The sequence below is a fragment of the Electrophorus electricus genome, chromosome 8, assembly GCF_013358815.1.
Source record: "Electrophorus electricus isolate fEleEle1 chromosome 8, fEleEle1.pri, whole genome shotgun sequence".
In the NCBI taxonomy this organism is placed as follows: domain Eukaryota; kingdom Metazoa; phylum Chordata; class Actinopteri; order Gymnotiformes; family Gymnotidae; genus Electrophorus; species Electrophorus electricus.
Window position 1 is genome coordinate 12,053,427 of NC_049542.1, and position 20,622 is coordinate 12,074,048.

Consider the following 20,622-nt stretch of genomic DNA (forward strand, 5'->3'; position numbering starts at 1 on the left):
AGTGGTATAGAAAAATAACCCCTTATTCATCTTTGTATTTTACTTTTAATTTACAATGGTTGCTATTCATCATGTAAACAGTGTCTAAAGAAACCAACCATGCAGTCTTTATGTGGTTCCAAATCAGCCATCTATGTTCTTCCATGGTATAACATATTATTAAGTCTAGATGCTGCCTTAATAAAGCTTGTTTTAGTTTAGCTTGTTCTTGCTTAAGACAGAGACAGATGAAGCTTGTAACACACATCAATGGCATTTACGTTTTGTGTTACAGATTTACAATTACATTTTCAGAAAAGATTTTACACAAACGCATATCATTGAATAGTTATTTGCTAAGTTAGTCATCTTAATATAGTAACTACAGAACAGCGTATGTAGTTTTGTATTTTTGCTGAACACTATTTGTAGAACCATCTTTCAGTAATAAACCATATTATAAATTAACGTTCCATGTGCAGCTCTAATTCTCAATTCAAGGAGTGTCAAAACCACCACCAAAAACGAAACCACAGCACTGGCAAAAAATCTGAAAAGAAAAGAAAAAAAAGACATACAGCATTTTTCATGCATAGAGCAGGGCTATGGTGGCATACTAACAAAAAGCAGGCCATCTAAATGCATCGGTATACCAAAGAAACTCCAAGCCCTCACACATTAGTTACTATACAAGTTACATTTTTGACAGCATTTATAAACAGTGTTGCTACTGTTCCTATTAGGTAGAGTTAGCCCGAATTTTCAATGAGTAGTGACACCAGTTCTTGCAGCAACTGATTTTGTACCTAGAGGTCCCTAATAGATTTGTCAAAAATACATTTTCCAATAAACTGAAAATGTATTACTGAACTGCTAATGGACTTATAATGTAGACAAATAAAGTGCTGCCCAATTTTTGCACATGTATGCACTCTATCTACCTAATGCAGCAGAAAGGTAATCAGAAATAGTCTTTTTTTTTTTTCTTTATGAAGTGGCCAAATGTGTACGAAATGCCAGGATTAGAAGGCAGTGCATTCTGGACTGTTTAAATTGTTGCATAAAGGAAGATCAGACAACAAGGACAATTTTACTTTTTCATGTACACCTGTGTGCACAGGAATGCATAAGCAAGCAAAAAACAGTAGCACAAAGGAAAATTATTTAAAACTCAGGAGTACAGTTGAAAATATTGTCTTTACTAAGTTTTCACTGTAGGTGGTTATAGCCATTTGGCCATAATAAAAGTAAAGACATGCATGTCAGAGAATTGAGGAGCAATGAATATATTTAAAAGATAGTATTTGTTACAAAGAATTAAGATACAGTATGTGGATACATTGCCAGTAATAAGTTACATTCAGATCTATACGATTGTCACTCAAGTTGTCCTTAAAGCTATTTTTTAAAGTGGAATACTGGTAAATAAACATCCAAGGTTTTTCTTTTCACTGTGTTTTGTATTTCGAACTGATCTGACACAGCTCCAAATGTCAAATATGGGGCTCTGTTGGCCCATGCTGTGAATGGAAAGATGTGGATCCAATTGTTTCAAATGTTTTCAACATTTTAAGATGAAAAATACATATTTTTCTAAGTCGAAAGGGTACCATTGGAGGTACGGCTATCAGAAAAGCTAATTTAACATCTAGTACTACCTGTACTTTCCACTGCAGGAAAAACAAAAAAAAACAAAAAAAAAACTTAGATTACTTACTTCTTTTAGATTTGGTTTCTTACACATTTTCTTGCATAAACACTTTATTGCAGTAGTTTTTACATATATATATATATATATATATATATTCCAATAAAAACTGCCTGAATAAACAGATTACATCTTGTAGAGTGCCTAAGATATTTTTGCAGTACTACACTGGTTAATTTAATATGAAATTTAGCAAATGTGGCTTTGGCATTCTAATCATCATTTGCTGAAAGCTTGTAATTAAATCAAAACAGAATATATACTGTAACGTCAAATAAAATCAGGATTGATATGCAGCCCTAACATATACATATTTACACACTTTAATAGAAAACACAACACAATGCAGCTACAGCAGGTCCAGCTGTTGACATTCCAAGCTCGTTAGCCATCTTCCAACTCCATCAGCCAGTCAGTTTCTGACAACAGGAATGGTTATTTTTAACTGCAGACAAATCAGTCCTGCAGGTGACAACTGATGACTACAAGGACACATTGGCTCTTCTGCAGAAACTCTTTCAGTATGTTAACTTCAAACACCACAGAGGCCTAAATCTGTAAACTCACTGAATGGAGGGGAACAGAATCACTCAACATTGGAGCTTGGAGTGATTTAACAAAGGGAACAAGGTTTATTTGCCTAAAAATCAACTTTTAAACAATTTCTTCGATGGTGTCCCTAACTTATCTTTTGTTGGCACCTGACTGGATGTCAGTAGATCATGCGTTTAAAGTGAATGTCACCATTCATTCGTCTTACTGGCAAGGAGACATCTGTCCCCATAGTAGCCAACAAATTTGTCTCCACTTTCCTGTTATTGTTGACATCACATGAACCACTCCCATAGCCTCTCAGAATACACCAATGTCCATGCTAAGAAATGCTCCAGTATCCAGGTGGGCCTGTCGAGACATGGGGTTAGGCACCCCTGCCCCAAATAACTACCTTGCTGCAAAGTATAATTAAAATTCATCTCAAATATAGGCTTTTGATTACCTGGATAAGGTATATTAGATTAGGGCTTGAAACAAAAATCTGCAGGAAGAAGACCTCCAAAAGCAGGGCTAGGCAGGTATAGTGTAGGACCTTGCATGCAAGTCAAAGAGATATTACCACATCCCCTGCACAGTAAGGGTGACTAGTGTTTCTATGGAATTAAGTTATAACATGCTGTTATTTTGGAATGTTTTACTAAATTATTCCAGCAAGGGCAGAACCAGTTATTCCATCTTAACAAAGCATAAACTGGGAGGTTTTTGTACCCACCAAAAGCTATATGTATTGCAGCCATTAAATGCAGCCATTATTCTGTTAACCTATGAAAAAAAGCTCTTATTTAAAGGTATACCAGACAATACACTTCAGAGACACATTTGCCAATTAGCCGTTGATGTGGTGTGCACTGCTTTTATTCATTTTCCCACCAAAGTACTGCAGTGAGTATTCTTTTAGTCACCATGTGACATGCCACACTTGCCACATGTATGCACTAACAAATAATCATTTAAAAAAACAGTAACAAAACAGCAGGTAGTATTTTGTGAAATATACACACTGAATCTGTGAGAAGCAAAACAAACAATGGAACAACAAAATAAAATGTTCAGAAAAGATCCTCTGCAAGTTTAAACTCTGCTTTGATGGGTGATGCATGAGGGCAGAGAACTCAGAACTGTGATGTTTCAGTTAGGGCACAACAAGGTTAATTCATTGTTATATGTTCATCTATGTTCTCTTCACCACATAAACATAAACAGAATAAAACAACCCAAAATCATATAGATTCCTTGGGATGAAGAAATGCTGGCTTCCGAAATACAAAGACAACTATTGCCGTTTCCACGGTTGGAGAGGAAGTAGCTATTTAGCAGAAAATGCTAGCAATAGAACAAGCAGAACACCACAACAGGTGAAAATCCTTAGGTTACCATGCCATTGTAGAAATGAAAAAAAAAAAACTGGACAGCTAGTTTTAATGCCTGCAGAGTAGTGAACTTTTAAAAGTTCTCAAAGGCACAAGTGTTGTTAGTTATGTGAAAACTTTGCAAAACTGATTTGATAAAATCAGTTCTCAAATATATGCATTTGTGTGAACCACCCATCTTGGCATATATTCAAAGTTGTGGAGCACATAAAAGAACATAACACTTCAAAAGTACCTACAAATAAATATAATTGTGTTAAAGCTGCTGTAGCTACAGAAGATACTGTTTTCACCAATGAGTCATACTGCAAATCATACTGCAATCACACTTCATGAAAATGTAACTGCAATCCAATACAATGCACATAGTAGTCTATACCTGGAGCCTATCACTGTGCATAACTGCTGACAACCACTGAAGGTATTTCTGAAATCATTTTGAAATATTCTGAAAATCAATGGTTGGAAAAAAACATTCAAAACCTTATTGTAAAGTCTATCATGTTAAACAATGTTGAAAACACTGGAGTGAATACCAATAATATTTTTGCTAAAATATAAAAATTTAAAAACCACAAATCACATCAGCATGCCAATGAGGCTTATCCAACTGTAGATGAGCATCATCAGCATGTGACCAACTTGTATGCATAATGTCACCCCTGGTACCCAGTCTTATTGGAACAGAAACGCTAAATAATAGATGGTCTACCACCTTTTAAATAATTATTTGAAAATATGCTTCCTAAATATTTTGGTTTTTAGACTAGCCCTCTAAACACTATTTACAAGTCTAGAAAGTGTCCAATTACCACAGTCCAAATTTCACTAAGTATTCTAAACAGCATGTAAGCCTAAAGAATGCTGTTTAAAAACCACAATGAGCTACAGCAAAACAACCAAAAAAAAGCAAAAGAGAAAAAATTCATAGCAGGGTGCAAATCTTTAACAAAATAAAACAAAGAGCTTTGCTAAAAATTAATACTTGAATAATAAATCATTTTTACACTTTTTTAAAGTGGGCCCACTGCCAAAGGTACCTAAAGGGTCTAACATATGTACTCTCACTAGCTCTTTATCACACTTTGATGCATACATAACTATTTTAATAAACTGAAAAGGTCCAAGTATCATGCCATTACATTAACTGGCACACTGGTGGTATGCACTGCACCTTTATCAAAAGTACAAAGAATGCTACAGCAAGGTGCTCACAAAACAAAGGTCTGATAAATATATGCAAGCTGCTCTGAATAAGAGTATCTGCCAAATGTAAATGTAAAAGCATGGACATTTCTTGACAAATTAATTTCAAATATAACACATGCAAATATAAGTGTTTGAAATGGTAACCAAAAACCTGATTTGGAGAAAGACAAGCTTTCAGGTATGGGGAACTCATTTTGACAGAGCTTAAAGCTTAAGCTTAAGCTTAGACATCTGTACAAGGTACATGACAACCCCGGCCCCATAGCAAAAGTGAAAGTAGTATGTACCTTACAAGTATTAATTAAAAACGCCAGGACTTATATAGTATACTAACGCTACAGATTTAAATGATTTTCTTTGCTATATGTTGATCTATGGGCGTTGGGGCCATTCTGTTAACATTTATTGTTTAAAGCTTAATAGGGACCGAAGAGGCTCCTGGTGTGTTCCTGACAAGTCTATAAGCAGTTTTTCGAAAATTCGAAGTCTTCGAATTTCAGAGTCGGGCGTATTAAAATAGTGGTGTTGCTTTTTGGTCAAATCCCTAGCTTTGCTGTTGCGTCCATGCTTTCTGATGTTCAGTTAATGTCAAAAGGAAGCTAAATGCACCTAATATTTAGCACCCTGCGGATATTTTCGATGAAAACACACTAAAAAGCAAATATTTGTCAGCTAACCCCAGCTAGAAAGATGGGATGCCAACCTAGGTTAGCTAACTAAGTCACTCACCTATAGCCAGCTATCCAAGTTATCTATAACTTATTGCCGTACTCTCCTCCAGCCTTTTGACAGGCTATCCAATGATGCGGCAACCCACAATGCTAGCTAACCGCTAGCTAGGGTAGCTAGCCTACCTACCTTAAGATATTCATCATAGATATCAGCATATCTGTGCTAGTTTGCTAGCCAGACAACTTTGATTCACTTAATGCAGGGTAAACATGAGCCAACTATGTAAGGCCCTAAACACTTACATAGTTGGCTCATGTTTACCCTGCATTAAGTGAATCAAAGTTGTACGTTGGTTAGCTGGATAAGACGCCTAGATACCTACCTAGCTAAATTGGCATTACTGTATTCATACTGTTCAGTAATAGCACTTACCTAATTAATCAGTTACAGTAACAACGATTAATATAAAATTAACTGAACGACTAGATTAGCTAGTTTGTTAACGTAGTTAGAATATTAAACTAGTTAGCTGAAATGAGAGCGGCAAGTGTACTTACCTAGCTAGCGGTTAGCCAATTAGCCAAGTGCCTTATGTATCCAGTCCACTTAACCTAATTATTTTATATAGCTAACTAGCTAGTTAGCTAACAAACAAGCTAAGACCAGGCAGAAAATGCACTAGCATATTTTAGAGGCGCTAGGTCGACAAATGGAACAGGATCTAGCTAGCTAGCTAGCTATCGATAGCTACAACTCTTATTATATAAGATAGCTTTGTCAAAAGTTTACATAAGCGGTGGCAAAACTCTCAATTCTGTAGTTATGGACGGGTTTGTTATGTGGCTCGTTTTAACATATTCACAAAGCTACGATAGCCAGCAAAATGAGTCAGTCATTATCTAGACTTTGCTAGCTGGCTCGGTAACTAGCTAGCACGTTTTGGTTGCTGACTTCTAGAACCACCACAGCGTTAGCTAGCTAGCCAACAAGCAGGTTAGCTATGATAAATACTACTTACATTTTCGCAACCACTTCATCCAGTACCGAACGATTACACTATGATATTTCTTATTCTCGATGCACCAAGTTGATAATCCTTGAATTGACTCCGTTGTATTTGTTACTCCTTGAAAACGACGATCTAATGTTGACTCCAAAACAGCGGATGAACCACAACTGTGGCCGCTTACGGCTTCCCTTCCAGCCGCCATTTTCCAGGCCCTCTCTCGTGTCACTGTCTCTTGCGCGTGTTCAGCTGACCTAGACACATCTTTGGACCAACGCATAAGCTAATGAGTTGTGTATAAAAACATAACTTTTTTATTGCTTTTATATTTGTGTATATATTCATTATACATACACAAATATATATATGGCAGTGGTGTGGCTTGAACTGGCACCCTTCCAATTACAAGTCAAGTACCTTAATCACTGACTTACACACACGTATGTATGTGTGTACACACGCGTGTGTGTGTATCTCTCTCTCTCTCTCTCTCTCTCTCTCTCTCTCTCTCTCTCTCTCTCTCTCTCTCTCTCCTTGTAATTCAAAGGGTGCAGGCTCAAGCCCCACCACTGCCAAGTTGCCACTGTTGGGCCCTTGAGCAAGGCCCTTAACCCTCAAGTTGTACTCACTCATAATTGTAAGCTGCTTTGGATAAAATCATCAGGTAAATATATATATATATATATATTTTTATATATATATATATATATATATATATATATATATATATATATTTTTATATATATATATATATATATATATATATATATATATATATATATATATATTTTATATATATATAGTGTGTATATGTATATATAAAGTCACTAACATCAAGAAAAGGAAACTCCTCACAATACACAGGACCCTTAAACTCCTGTGCCTCTAGGAGATGACCAGAGGTTGAAGGAAAAACACCATCAAAAATCACATTAATATGTATAAGCAAAAAACACATTGCTCATTCCATTGTGGACTTAGGCCCAATTCCATTTCATCCCTTGTCCTTAACTCTACTCCTTCACTTTGAGTGTTTATGCCTAGGAGTGGGGTGTCCTAATTATTTTTGGGATAATGGGGTGGAGAGAAGGGTTAGGGCTACATGGCTTTCCAAAATAGGTTTTTCAGAAGCACACTCCAAAAGTAGCATTATGAGAAATATCTCACTAGCAAGATAGCTGTGCAAGAAACCACAAATGTTTGCATTTTCTCCAAAAATAAAGATATAAAAATTATGATAACCATTGTACTAATTTAGTATGTTGTTGCAATGTGTAATGGTCAATTTTTCATAACAAGCACTAAAAATATGAGTTTGCTGAACTTTACTACTTCTCTAATATCAATGCAGACTGGCAGGGTTGCCAACAGAACACCACTAGTAGCTGGTAATGAAGCAGTGTCCTTTTTTATTTGGTGACCGACTGAAACATAAAATTGAAGTTGTGAACAACAACTACAGACAACCAAAAAGGATACCCATAGCCCATGCAAGAGAGATCACCACAGCTGAGGACTGCATATTAAGCTGTCAACAATTACTGATGATACATTAGGTGCTTGAAGGATTGTCCCATTTCATATGGGAACATTTGAACCATTACCATTTGTAACTCCAAGGAGCAAGTAGACACTCGAAAATAAGGGGTGGGATAAAAATAAGAAATGCAATTGGGCAGTACTCTGATCATATTCTAAAGATCATCCAAGTCTCACATTTTGAATTAACATTTTCTTATACATTGGCACAAGCTCTCATTCCAGGGTGGTAAATAGGTCACGTGCATGGTGCGTTGCTTTGACCACTGAATGTTGTGCATGGTTTTCATCAACCTGTTACCAAATATGCTATCTAAAGCATCTATAGTTTACAGAATCAATTACCCTGTAATTGGGTCAGTTCACATTTCATACATAAAGGTCTGACATTAATAAGCATGACTAAACAGTTTCAGCACATATAAAAAAAGAAGAAAAATGTTTAGATGGGTATCAATTTTCAATAAAAATTTAAATCCATCATAAATTGAAGTCTCAATAGCTTCATAAACAAATTTAAAGAGAACATTTAATTTTCTGAAAATATTTCATTTTCAGTAAAACTACATTCAAAACATAATTTGATGCAACAAAGCAAATAGCTGGCAGGGGAAGATGCACCAAGGTTTAAGATTAAAAAGATTTTAATTATGTAAATTATTACAACATTAATATGTGAAAGTACATCACGACAGTACTGTACTATAGTTAAGATGGCTGCAAACACACTTCCCATTACACACATGAGGGAATCCCCTCTTCTGCAGTCATTCACACACAATGAGGCAAGTCTTATATTTTCATGTCACATTCTCCTTCTCTTAATATTGCTGTGCTTATCACTGTCTATGACCTTGTATTAGTCTAAAGGCAGACAGTTACTTCATGAAAATATTGCCATGCTTTCTATTGATAGTAATATACCTTAAATGATACATATCCAATTGTAACACTTTATCCTCAACATTTGATCCTGAGTGGGCACAATCAACACAAGAAATCTAGAGACGGACTTCACGTTTGTAAACGAAACATAGAATTCTGGTCAATAAATGTAGAATTTGTATTGACCTCTATTAAAATTCAAAAACTCTTATGAAGCCATGCTCCTTAGACAGAGTAATTCACAATACTTGCACTCATGTCAGGCTTGCTTGCAAATCCATCCTATATAAAGATAGGAAGGAAAGGTTTAGTTTAAGATGTTGTACATGCTAATAGCCAATGTATTGTGCATCAGTTAAGTAACACCATATAGGTTTTGTAAAAACAAACAAACAAAAATAGAATTGTTTCCAGTACAATGGTTTGAAATGTATTAACTACAAAAGCACAACTAATCTTTTTAACTAAATGGAATAAATAGTGCAAAAGGTTTTACATAGCAATTATATGACAGATGTGCATGTCATATTTGGCAATGATACAATTTGTCCACAATTTGTTTTTCATATTAAATTTCACAGCCACCTGTTTCACCCTTAAACTGATTGGTTAGGTTCTTTGCCACTGAATAAAATACACAAGAGAGTTATGGTGGTGAGTTTTCATGAACTCAATTGATATACTGGTTCTTGGGGATCTTAGGTGTCATTTTAAGGCTACATCAGTAAGCCTAGTGTCTTCAAGTAAAATATTTTTTTTAATTCCAGCTTTTAAATCACTTTGAGGTTTTGTTCTTTTTGCATCCATAGTGGTAGTTTACAGGTATAGAAGCTACAGGTGGTTAAGGTTTTTGTCATCTTACTGTGCTGTAATGACTCTGGGTAGTATACCAAAAATTATTCTGTATATAGGTATAGCCTAGCTGTAGATGTAGTTTATATTGGTTTAGGCATCTAACTGCAGTATAACTAAGTATTGTAGAAGCAGGTATGCTTTAGTGACTCTTTTTGCTGCTCAACATGCTGAAGTACATTTGTTAAGATAACAGCTATTTCAATTGCAAATGTGAATTCCTCATTGGAGAGTTGCAAGATGTCTAGAGAGAACAGAATTTTCATAGAAACACCTTATTCTCCATTGTATATGGTATATTGTAGAATGATCTGCTTAATGCTATATGTTTAGCTTCTCTGTTGTATGAGTGTTTATATTGCCTTTCTTTCTTGTCTCCTCCATTCACATACTGACTTGTGTTCATAGATGAGTGTTACCAAACCCTTTCTGTCTAGTCTAGTATGGGTCTGAAGTAAGGGTGGTAGAAGAGACCGAACAGTCCTGTGTGTCTAAGCAGCACCCACCTGTGGAGGGAGGTGGTAGTACAAGTGAGGGGACACTCCCTCTAGCTGCCTGAGTCTCACTCAGGGATAGGTTGTTGCTGCCCATTTCAAGGTTGCAGATACCTTGTGATTCTGGTATCACTGGTCCTTCATTTCTAAGAAGGGCATCTTTACCCTCTGCAATAGGTGCTGTTGCATGACTGGGAAGCCCTGAGATCATTTGACTGGGATGCCATCCTTGATCTTCATCTTGAGTGCATTTGCAACTTGAATAGGTAAGACTTTGCAGCTCTGGGTCTGACGAATTTAATCGCCGTTTCTGAAAGAGTGGCAGAAAACTGCAGAGATTAATTTAACATGGAAAAGTGCAACTGCTCCAAAAGACAGCAAGTATTTTTTCTCTCATTTCTGTCAAAAAACATCATCCTATAAATGGAAACAGTCGCTTGCATTTCAACAAAAATTTGTACATCATATTAGCAACAATTATAGTGTTCTGTAACTATGCTACATCTTACGTTAAAGTGAATGCACATAGATGTCATAATGAGTATATATTTGGAATATACACCAATTTTCACAAAGCTTATAATGATGAATTTTCCACACAAAATAAGAATATGTAAAACAACCTGTAGGCTTTCTTGTTTTTGTAACTAAGGAAATTATAAGGTGATTTCAAAAGACAATTTGATTAGCCTGCAGAAAACTGAATCTGTTAGTGTAAGCTGGTGACCTCATAAAAATGGAAAATTTAATTTTCCTCAAACAAACTGAAAGGATCCCTAATCCATATAATCCATATAATCACTAATAACACTATGTCCAGCACCCAAAGAAGTCACTGCAGACTGCACTTTGCATTATTACTGAAGATCAGTATTTTAAAAAATCAGCTTCCTTATCACAGCACGATAGAATGATCTAATTAATGAAAACAGTTTGTAAAGTGGAAGGTCTCACAAGGTTCTTGTCATTCAGAAATGGCAGATACTGGATTTCACCTTAGGAAACAGTCTTAGAGCCATAGTTATGAGAATAAGAGACTTCTGTGCCCAAATATCAGACTTTCTCTGAGACCACTCTAAGCAAATCCTGACTAGTTTAGCCTACTTTAGTCTTCTTGTTTACACCACTTTATAAAAAAGTGTTTTTAATACATTTACTGAAGTAAAACTTTAGAATCTCTACAAAGATGTTGGGCTTCATAATAACCATTTTCTGTGATCTACCCTATACATGGGTATATACTTATTTAGTTTCTCTCTGCCTGTCTCCAAATGGAGCAAGATATGTGTAGCAAGTTCATTGCTTGCATGTTGTAATTCCTACTATAACATTTCCAAATGAATTGCATAATTTACCTCTGAATAATCTGTCTCATGAGAATAAAATTACAATAATTTTGCTTTGTTTTATGCTCTGGTCCACTATCTGACAGTTTACCTTCATGTATACAAATTGGCTTTTTTTCCATGTAAAATCCATTTAGCTTTGGTAGCTACAAATAACAGAGAAAATTGTCAGGCTCTGTCCCCTAGTGATTTTGACTAATATCTTAAATATATTTCACATTAAAGTGCTCACTTTAGGTCCATATCACTAATGTAAAGACAATATGAACAGAGTACATATTATAATAATACAAATAATAATAATAACAAAAAAAATGTTTTTCTTTCATTTATTTCACTTCTCATGTGAAATTCTTAATTAGTTCAGGTTGGGTATTTAGCAGGACTGAATTGGGTAACCAGGTAAATGAAGAAACCTTTCCCATTTCTAGCATACACTGTCTTAGGTTTAACACAGAGTAATAGCCTGGGGTTATACCTGTCTTTTCAGTGTGACCTGGATCATCCAGTCATGACACAATGCATGAGCTGTCAGGTTAGAATGCTCTCAGGATAGAGCCTAGCCACATCATGATCTGACCTGAAGATCTGCACATTAAAATTGTCTGGCTTGAATTGCTATCAGATCCCCTGTACTTCACCACACTGATGTGTCTGACCACCATCCCACACACATTTACACACAAAGATTATATTGTAGGCTGCTGTGTAGAACTGGTATCCAATAGCACTGTGGGCTACTCATATTAAACTAGAAGGGTGTTACTGAATTAATACTTCTTTAAGGAGAATGCAAGTACAAGCCTATCAGCACCAAAGGAAAAATAAATCACTCACAAGCAGCATATAAGAATATCAAAGATATTAAAAACAAAAGTGTGTCTGTTTCATCAATTGAATGGTCATTTTTCTTAATTACACTGTCGCTTGCAAAAAAATTAATCTGTCCACATATCTGACCATAAACCAAAGTGTCATGTGTGGATACATTAATGTGACATGAGCAGAGATCCACATTGAAAAGCCCTGTCTAACAGAGGTCATAAGTGCTATGTTGAGGTGGCCTGTTATAGTCAAGAGTGGAAACTCGTGTGAAGTCATTTTAAAATATTTAGTTTTTTTAATGAAACAACAGACTAAGTTACAAAAAAAAGTTTTACCTTTACAGGTAGCTGATGCTGATGTGGTGGAGGGCTGGAGGTGGAGTTTTGGGACAGAGAGGTGGGGGCACAGGGAGCCACTTGAGGAAACCAAATCTTTAACATTATCTCTACCTGCAGAAGTGTATGCATGTACTTCTCTCTGTAACGGTTAAGATACAAATGCAAAATGAAGGGACAACCATGTTTAAGGTCTACTTTATTTAGACGAGTCTTTTCCAAAAGATTCTTTAACACTAAAATGACATACCCCATGGGAGGTTTTTGCAGAATTCCCACAATTCTTTGCAACCTATCCATGGCAATACTTTGCTGGAATGTACTCAGACCTGTTGGTCCGACATGTGTCATCTTAGTAACAAGATAGATTATATATTCCGAGGATGAAAAGCACATTTAAAAGATTGTTTTGTTATTTAAATCCTCTGATGAATACATATACATATATATGCTTACCTCTATCATACCTCCCTGTTTTTAATCCATTCAGCAGTTCCAGCAGTGGTCTGACATAACCATGTAGTTCCATGCACTGAAAGGGTGAAACATATTACTAACATTATAAGCTCCTGTTAAAACACATATCAAAACCCAATGGCTTTCTAATAAACAAAATCAGGGTGAATTTTCATCACTCACTTTGTGAGAAAAGACTCCTTTTTTGGGATCTCTAGCAGCTGATACAGAAGTCAGACCAGCACATTTTGGGGGTTTGTGGTCGTGCCCTGTTTGGTCATTCTCATGTTCAGAACTATGATGTTCTACATAGTCCAAACATGCCTCAGGACTCTCTGGGGCCTGCCTGCCCAGGGTGAAGGGCGAACAGCTAGGCTTGCCTGAACCAGTCTCCCCTTCTCCCTCTAAAAAGGCTCCTGAGGAGGACTTGTCTTCTGTCCTGTCACTCTCACTGAACATGAAGTAGGCAGGTGAAGACAGGGAGTCATGTGGCAGCCGTTTGGACGAGCTGCCAAGTGAAAGCATCTCTGAAGACACAGTAACACAGAAGAGTTGGGTTAGGTTTCTAAAGCCTTATGGTTTAGAAAACAGAGAGAGAACACAAAGGAGTCCAAGACAGGTTTCTCAAAATGAAATCTGAGAAAATGTTCCATTTATACATAATTAGACCATGTAAATTCTTGTTTCAATTGTACAATTTACATTCATGTACTGAGTGATAGGTGGTATCACCGCTGAGACAAATCATGTAGCTATTGCTTAGCATTTATGGACAACCTGAGGAAACGGCACAAAATAGAGTAAAAATGAGAGAAAGAAACGAGACTGAAAGAAGCAAAACATATTCAGATTGCACTGACAGAATTCAAGTTCAAACATAAAACAGTCAGTTTTATTTATTTGTTTTTACTACAGCTTAAAGCGACACTTAAAGCTAAACTACATTCCCAGTCTCCTGTACAGTCTTTGGACAGTACCAGGCTTCTTTTTTTGTTCTTGTTGTTGTTTGTGACAAACATCTCTGTATTGACATTTGTTTCATCCCTGAATTTAGCCTTGTCTTTTTTTGTCTCGTCTTTCACTAGTTTCACAGTATTTCAGGTCACAAAAGACCTTGCTTTCAGCTTTACCCAAGTATTATTGGAACGAGAAATAGCCTAAGCAGAAAAAAAAAAAAGTAAAGCTCTAGACTTAGTGTTAACGGTGAGAAAACACATTTTCTTGCTATAGGAAATCAGGGTGACCTAGGCTTGTGACTGTGGCTTTTGGTCAGCACCTGGCATCACGATGGTGATGGTTTAGGTTTGCTATCCTAGATACAACCAGTTTGATGGCGTTAAAGGGTTCAAAAACTACAATACACTGTGTCGTATAATATGTAGCTGCGAAGAGAGAGAGCCATTGTAACTAATTGCCAAGCTAAGAAAAACATAATTTCACATCGATTTAATAAATTGTGTCGTTAAAATATTTTCTCACCTTGTAGTGTGTTCTGGGTCTGGGACAACGAAGCAAGCAAGGAAAGACTATGACAGAAACTACTGTTGTTCCCTCATTCCCGTTTCATTAAACGTGCATCAGTATTGTAATTTGTTGAAGCCAAGACGTTTAGTACTTTGCTCAAAAAATCCATGTAGCCATTTCTTCGACGTCATTTTTAGTTTTCTAGCTAGCGTTCTTTTCGCCCGAATTCACTTTACAGTGACGAGACAACATGTGAAACGCCACACGTGCTTGACTGTGTGCAGGCCACAACTAAACAGCAATTGGCTGTACGGTCCACACAGACTTACTCGTTGGAAAATTCTTACAACCAGTCAGCAACTAACTCATTCATGATTGGGCAGTGTCGTCTGTTTGGAAGCGCCCGTCCTCCCACGTGAGCAAACACGGCTACTACGATGGGTGCGAGTTCACTTTCAGTGTTGTCTGTTATTGCGCTGTACTTGGATGACAGCTTGTGGCATGTGAGCCATAGCTAAACATTTGGTCTTAATACACCGAGGGCGTGACTTTTCTCCATGTTTATTTTTAAAGTAAAAGGACGTTGTGTTCAAATACTGCGATGTAATTCCGTTGAGGGACTGTTGATTGTTCAGTAAATACAATTAGTATATATTTATCCACTAGATATAAATCTCCACCTTCGATGTTTTATCAATTTATAGCTCAGAAATGTTAGGATAAAAGAGAATCCATAAAATGACTTTCTGTCTCACATCTGCTGGGTTTCAGCTATCTCTACCTAGATAACGTCAAGACAGTTTGTACACAGCTGATTGAAACCAAACAACGGTTGTAGTTTTGCCATTCGTCCAGTCTCACTGACCCTTTAGTTGTTTTTGACAATATACTCATCTGAAATGAAGCATCAGTGATGTGTCAACCTCCACACACAAGTATCTTTTAACCAGCTCTGGCAACAGACTCCCACAGGGCATGATTTCAAGCTCACAAAAATGTGGCAGTAGCTCAGCAGATAAGGTACTGGATTTATAATCAGAAGATTGCTTGTTCAAGTCCCACCATTAATTGCTGATACCACTGTTGGTATCAACCCTCAATTGCTTGAGTTATACTTGGTCACAATTGTAAGTTACAGAAGATAAAAGTGTCATGTTTAGCAGCAGGGAAAGGAAATTATAAGGTTCTGTTCTTTATCAGGTCTCAAAATCCAATAGCCGACCAGCATGTAGGTGCATAAAACATCTTGCAATCTTTAATTAGGCTATGGTGTAGAATTCTGAGAGGTTACTTTTGCATGATTTCTAACTATGAAACCAAGTATCTGACAAAACACTCTAAACCCTTTAAAATTATTCCAAAAAAAAGTTTGTTTTCATTTAGTGCTGTAATGTTATTTTCAGCCTGTTCTCACGGTGCTTACCATTGGTGGGACCAAGCCACCTGTAATCATAGTTTACATAGAACTCCAGCTGACAAACTGGTCTTGCAGCATCATCTTGTTTACTAGATTCAAGCCTTACGTATTCTGATATTCTTTACTCTCACACCAAGCTCTTGACAGCCATTCAAAGACTTTACCTTGTAAATCAGGACATTAATCTTTATGCAACTGTTTACCTCTGGCATCTTTACTGAACCAAATCATTTCACAAACAGTAGTTATATGCCTTTTCAAGACTATCATGGATGATGCAATGTGTGACCAAGGCAAGATCAGCACTCTATGAAAAGGTTAAGATCAATTTACATGGTGCAAAAAACAATGACAAAAGAAAAATTAATTGTTCTAATACAAATATCTTTGCATGGTAAGATTATGGAGATATTTAATAGTGATATATATTGAGACCATGTCATGATTTTCATAATTGTATGTGGCCAATTGCACTTAGTGTGAAAGTCTGAAAAGATGACATTCCAAACAATAACAAAATAAGCATAAAATACTACAAAATTGCTCAAATATTGATTGACAGGGACAGAATTCCAGTATCTGAATGTTGCCCAATATATTTTTTATATACCAGTCCACAGATCTCCTCTCTTCACCCCCACCCCCCACCCCCACCCACAACAGTACATAGTTGGTTTCTTATTTTTAGATCTTCAGTCATGTTTCATGTTGACTAACACCCAAGCCATGGGTCTTGTCTATTCGTCCTGGACACGAAGGAAATCTTGCGGGCCATCTCCATTTGGTAGATCCTCTTGCAGTTCTCATAATTCTCTCTCTGTCTGCGTCTGCAGGGCTTCTCATAGTAGCGTTTCCTTTTCACCGTCTCAATGATGCCATCCAATGTTAACACCCTGCAGAAAGACAAAGACAGAGGAAGAAAGGCATTATCTGCAACACATTTCTTGGACCTCAAATGAATGAGCCCCTTGGGAAAAGTTGTGCCATTTTTTTCTCCCTAATCTGTGGCGCATCACTATCAAGGGCTTGGAACCAGAAGAACCTCAAATTTATAAGCATATGCATATATAAAGCCTGCATGTCTTTCTTGAAGTAGAAATTACCCTGCCCTTTTTTATTTTAAACCTAAATTTAGCCCCATAAGTTGATAGACTTAATATCAGGAGGATGAGCTTAAATAATACCACTTGGAGCATGCCAGCCCTGCAAGTTAGTTGGTTAAAATAAGAAACATGAGTCTGTACTATTCCAAACTGCCTGATACACAATGCTGGTGGAAAAGAAAACACACTGCAACAATGACCCAACCTATGAGTTTTGCCATTACCGCCGTCACCCTCCGCTAGCCCATTAGGGGTCTGGACCCATTTTAATAGCAGCCTGATGACAATGTACTGTTAGACAATTGTTAACTAAATGAAATATTGCAAAATACTGGAACTAAAACTGGAGTTAAGGTAACTAGTTACAATGGTAATGGATTCTGATTAAACACCAGATTACCTATAGTGTTTCACCAAAATGAAAATGTATTATGACATGATATAAAACACATTACCAACTTGATCAGGATCTAGCTAATTAATGTAAATGGGGGGGGGGGGGGGGGGGGGTACGATAAACTCTATGAAACTTATCGTAAGCTTGGATTAATGTTAGGTGATAACTAACTAGCACACCCGCTCTGTGAAGAAAAGAAAACGCTGTGCAACACCCATTAGCTAAGACTAATAAGCTAGCTAAACAGCTGGCTATAAAGGCTACCCTGATTTAAACACTTATAAGGCTCCTTGTTCGAACAACTGGTTATCTTACGAGATCGGTTTGCTTAGCTACTGTTTGGCTTGGTTACATGCTTGCTAGATAGCTAACCAGCTAGCTCATGACATTGAAAATTTGTTCTTCCAACGGCTGGACAGTATTAAGTATAGTCAGATCGAATTTGGCGTTTGTCAAATGCCTCCACGATTAGCTACATAATTAAAATGCTGATGAGTAAAAATACCTATTGAGAACTTTATAAGCAGCATCAACGTTTCCATCCTTAACCATCACTGTTCGCGCAACGAAACGAAGGTGGTTCGCCATTTCCCTCGTGTTCATGCAAACTTCGACCGGGTGGAAATATAACTTTCCGACAAGCACATTCAGTTCCTATTCATGTGACGTCAACGCCAAATAAAGCCTTGTTGGCGGGAAATGGACAAAGACGCGAGTTTACTGTTTATCAGAAAAATAGTGGCTTACGCCAATAAAAAAAAAAAACGCTTGAGTATTTCTTTAACAATAAAGCATAGACCAAAATCAGCAAAGTTTCTCAGTACATGATACATAAGACCTATTTTATTTTAATGTTAGTAATCTCTTCTTCAGTGTATATTTCTTGAATATATTTAGTATTTGTGAACAAAATCTATTTAATTAGGTATCTCTGTGTCTCCTCCTCTCACTAGCTTCTCCAAGAGGAGAATGAAACAATGAGTTCAATGCTGGGTGACACTTGGACAGTAGGTGTAAGTAAGTGGTACTGACTTGGCCACTTCAAACAAAGAACTACTGATGTTCACTTGGAAAAGCATTCAAACAGAATGTAAGAAAACAGACTGGACCCTTGCCACAAATTCCATTTTGACTAAAAACATGCCAACCCGAGATCCTGCTTCCATTTTCTTCTCCTTGCCTTTTCTCCCCTGTGTTGCTGTCCTTGTTTGTCTGTGGTCATTTCCCAAGCACATCTTCTTTTCTAGACATGTAGAAATAGAACTGATGAAATGTGCTTGGGGTGGGGAGCATCAGGGAGAGTGAGCAGAAAGGGGGTGGGGTCTTGGTAATTACCTCTGAAGGTTTGAAGCAGGGAGATCTGAAGTCTCTGCCAGCACCAACCCCTAACTGCCACCTCACTTTCCTTTGTGCACTCAAGCTATCCATTTACCTTTCATCTCTGCCTGCCATTCTCAGCTGGTTCCTAATTATTAAACACACACCTCAATTTTCAGGTGACCCTTTGATGGCTGCTTACTCTTTTTTTGCTTACACTTTCATTTGCTTTCATTTCTGCCCCCTCCCCCCTGAGGAATGTGAAACCATGTGGCTGGAATTGAATTGAGTGAAACGAATGAATGAACATGAGTAAAGGGAGAGGGAACATTTTGAAGAAAAGGGAACGTTATAAATTAATTCAGAAAGGAGTAAGAAATAATGAATTGAAATTACACAGATTTTACCGGTAGCTTTAGGAATTTCAAATTGTATTTCAAAGCATTATTGACTTGATGAATAATAAATGTACTCATGAACTAAGAGTTTATTAAGACTTATTATATTTTACAAGCACTACATTTGGAGTTAATTTAAAATCATTCATCATTCATTAGTAGCTTTGTTTGCACATTTATGAGGTACTCTGGTCATTTTCATTCACAGTTTTTTTTTTCACTCATCTAACATCTGTGATACATTTGCATCACTTTGTTTACCATTGTCATTAATAACATTATTACATACAAAACTAGTTTCATGTATTTTCAGTTATTTTCAATAAGTTAAGCTCCATGTTTTAGTTAAATGAAAGACTTTATTAAAACAATCTAAATTTCATGACTCTAATCTAGACTAATGTGCACACTCACATTATGTATGATGGAATGCAGTGAAAACCAGTTACCTCAAACCTAATCCTTTGCCAATGGTGAGGTCAATAATAAATAATACTACTACTAATAATAATAAATTTAATTTATATAGCACCTTTCATGGACTCAAGGTCGCTTTACAATAACAATAAAGATGGAGAGAGAGAAAAAAAACAATAATTGGTGCATACAGTTTTGTTAGGCCGGAAGCTAGACTTTGGCATTTCAAGTGACTTGCCATAGACATGTGAGACATTTGAATACCTGACCAAAATGCACATATGTGAAGGCTAATATAACTTTCAGACAAATTTTGCATGTTGCAACTCTTCAATATGAAATATGCACTGGGAGCCACAAACAGCCTATATTGCATTTTGCCAAAGTTCCATCTTGCACACTGAAGTTTATTCAGGGCTCATAAAAGTATTACCACTCTGACAATGTGGTTTGTTTTCCATTACATGCTGAGTTCTCAAAAGCAAGAGACAGGAGAGTAATTTGTCCTGGCTCACATCAATATCTAAAATGTGTCTTTGTTCAGACATTAAGCAAGCTACAATGTGCATGCAGATCTAAGTGAAACTTACGGTTCTATAGACTAATACATACATTTCTGCACTGATAGCTGTTTTAAATTAAAGTCTGAAAACCATCCGAAACATTTTACATTTAGATAGAAATGGACATGTATCCATATCACCTGCTACAGTTAGAATAGACTGGGGGGGGGGGGGGGGGGACTTAATGAACAACACATAGAAGGGATGTAAAGCTGTAGTAGACTTGACTAAGGATCACTTAAATATCATCAAGCAATGACATTAAGTGTTTTGTATTTGTGTGTGTGTGTGTGTGTGTGTGTGTGTGTGTGTGTG

General features: G+C 36.7%; 3 protein-coding genes across 6 annotated transcripts in view; all 3 read right to left on the reverse strand.

The window, feature by feature from the left end:
• celf3a (cugbp, Elav-like family member 3a) overlaps positions 1-6,727 on the reverse strand; it is a 58,902-nt gene extending 52,175 nt beyond the window's left edge. For all 3 annotated transcript variants that reach the window (XR_003410128.2, XR_003410131.2, XR_003410130.2), the window contains exon 1: positions 6,512-6,727. The gene's annotated coding sequence lies outside the window, so the exon portion shown is untranslated. The remainder of the gene's footprint in view (positions 1-6,511) is intronic.
• Positions 6,728-7,891: 1,164 nt separating this feature from the next.
• ciarta (circadian associated repressor of transcription a) lies at positions 7,892-14,970 on the reverse strand. 2 transcript variants are annotated; one of them, XM_027002253.2, is made up of 7 exons: positions 14,711-14,970; positions 13,415-13,758; positions 13,232-13,307; positions 13,026-13,104; positions 12,776-12,917; positions 10,282-10,579; positions 7,892-9,205 (listed from the first exon to the last, which is right to left on the reverse strand). In XM_027002253.2, exons 2-7 carry the CDS (start codon positions 13,754-13,756, stop codon positions 9,183-9,185), a joined length of 960 nt encoding a protein of 319 aa, XP_026858054.2. In that variant the 5' UTR covers positions 13,757-13,758; positions 14,711-14,970; the 3' UTR covers positions 7,892-9,182. The 2 variants fall into 2 exon arrangements, with proteins under 2 accessions (XP_026858054.2, XP_026858053.2); XM_027002252.2 differs by having other exon boundaries at positions 7,892-10,579.
• Positions 14,971-16,302: 1,332 nt separating this feature from the next.
• mrps21 (mitochondrial ribosomal protein S21) lies at positions 16,303-18,232 on the reverse strand. Its single transcript, XM_027002259.2, has 2 exons — positions 18,118-18,232; positions 16,303-17,005 (listed from the first exon to the last, which is right to left on the reverse strand). The coding sequence occupies exons 1-2, from the start codon at positions 18,213-18,215 to the stop codon at positions 16,825-16,827; spliced, it is 279 nt and encodes a 92-aa protein (XP_026858060.1). The 5' UTR covers positions 18,216-18,232; the 3' UTR covers positions 16,303-16,824.
• Positions 18,233-20,622: the final 2,390 nt, after the last annotated feature.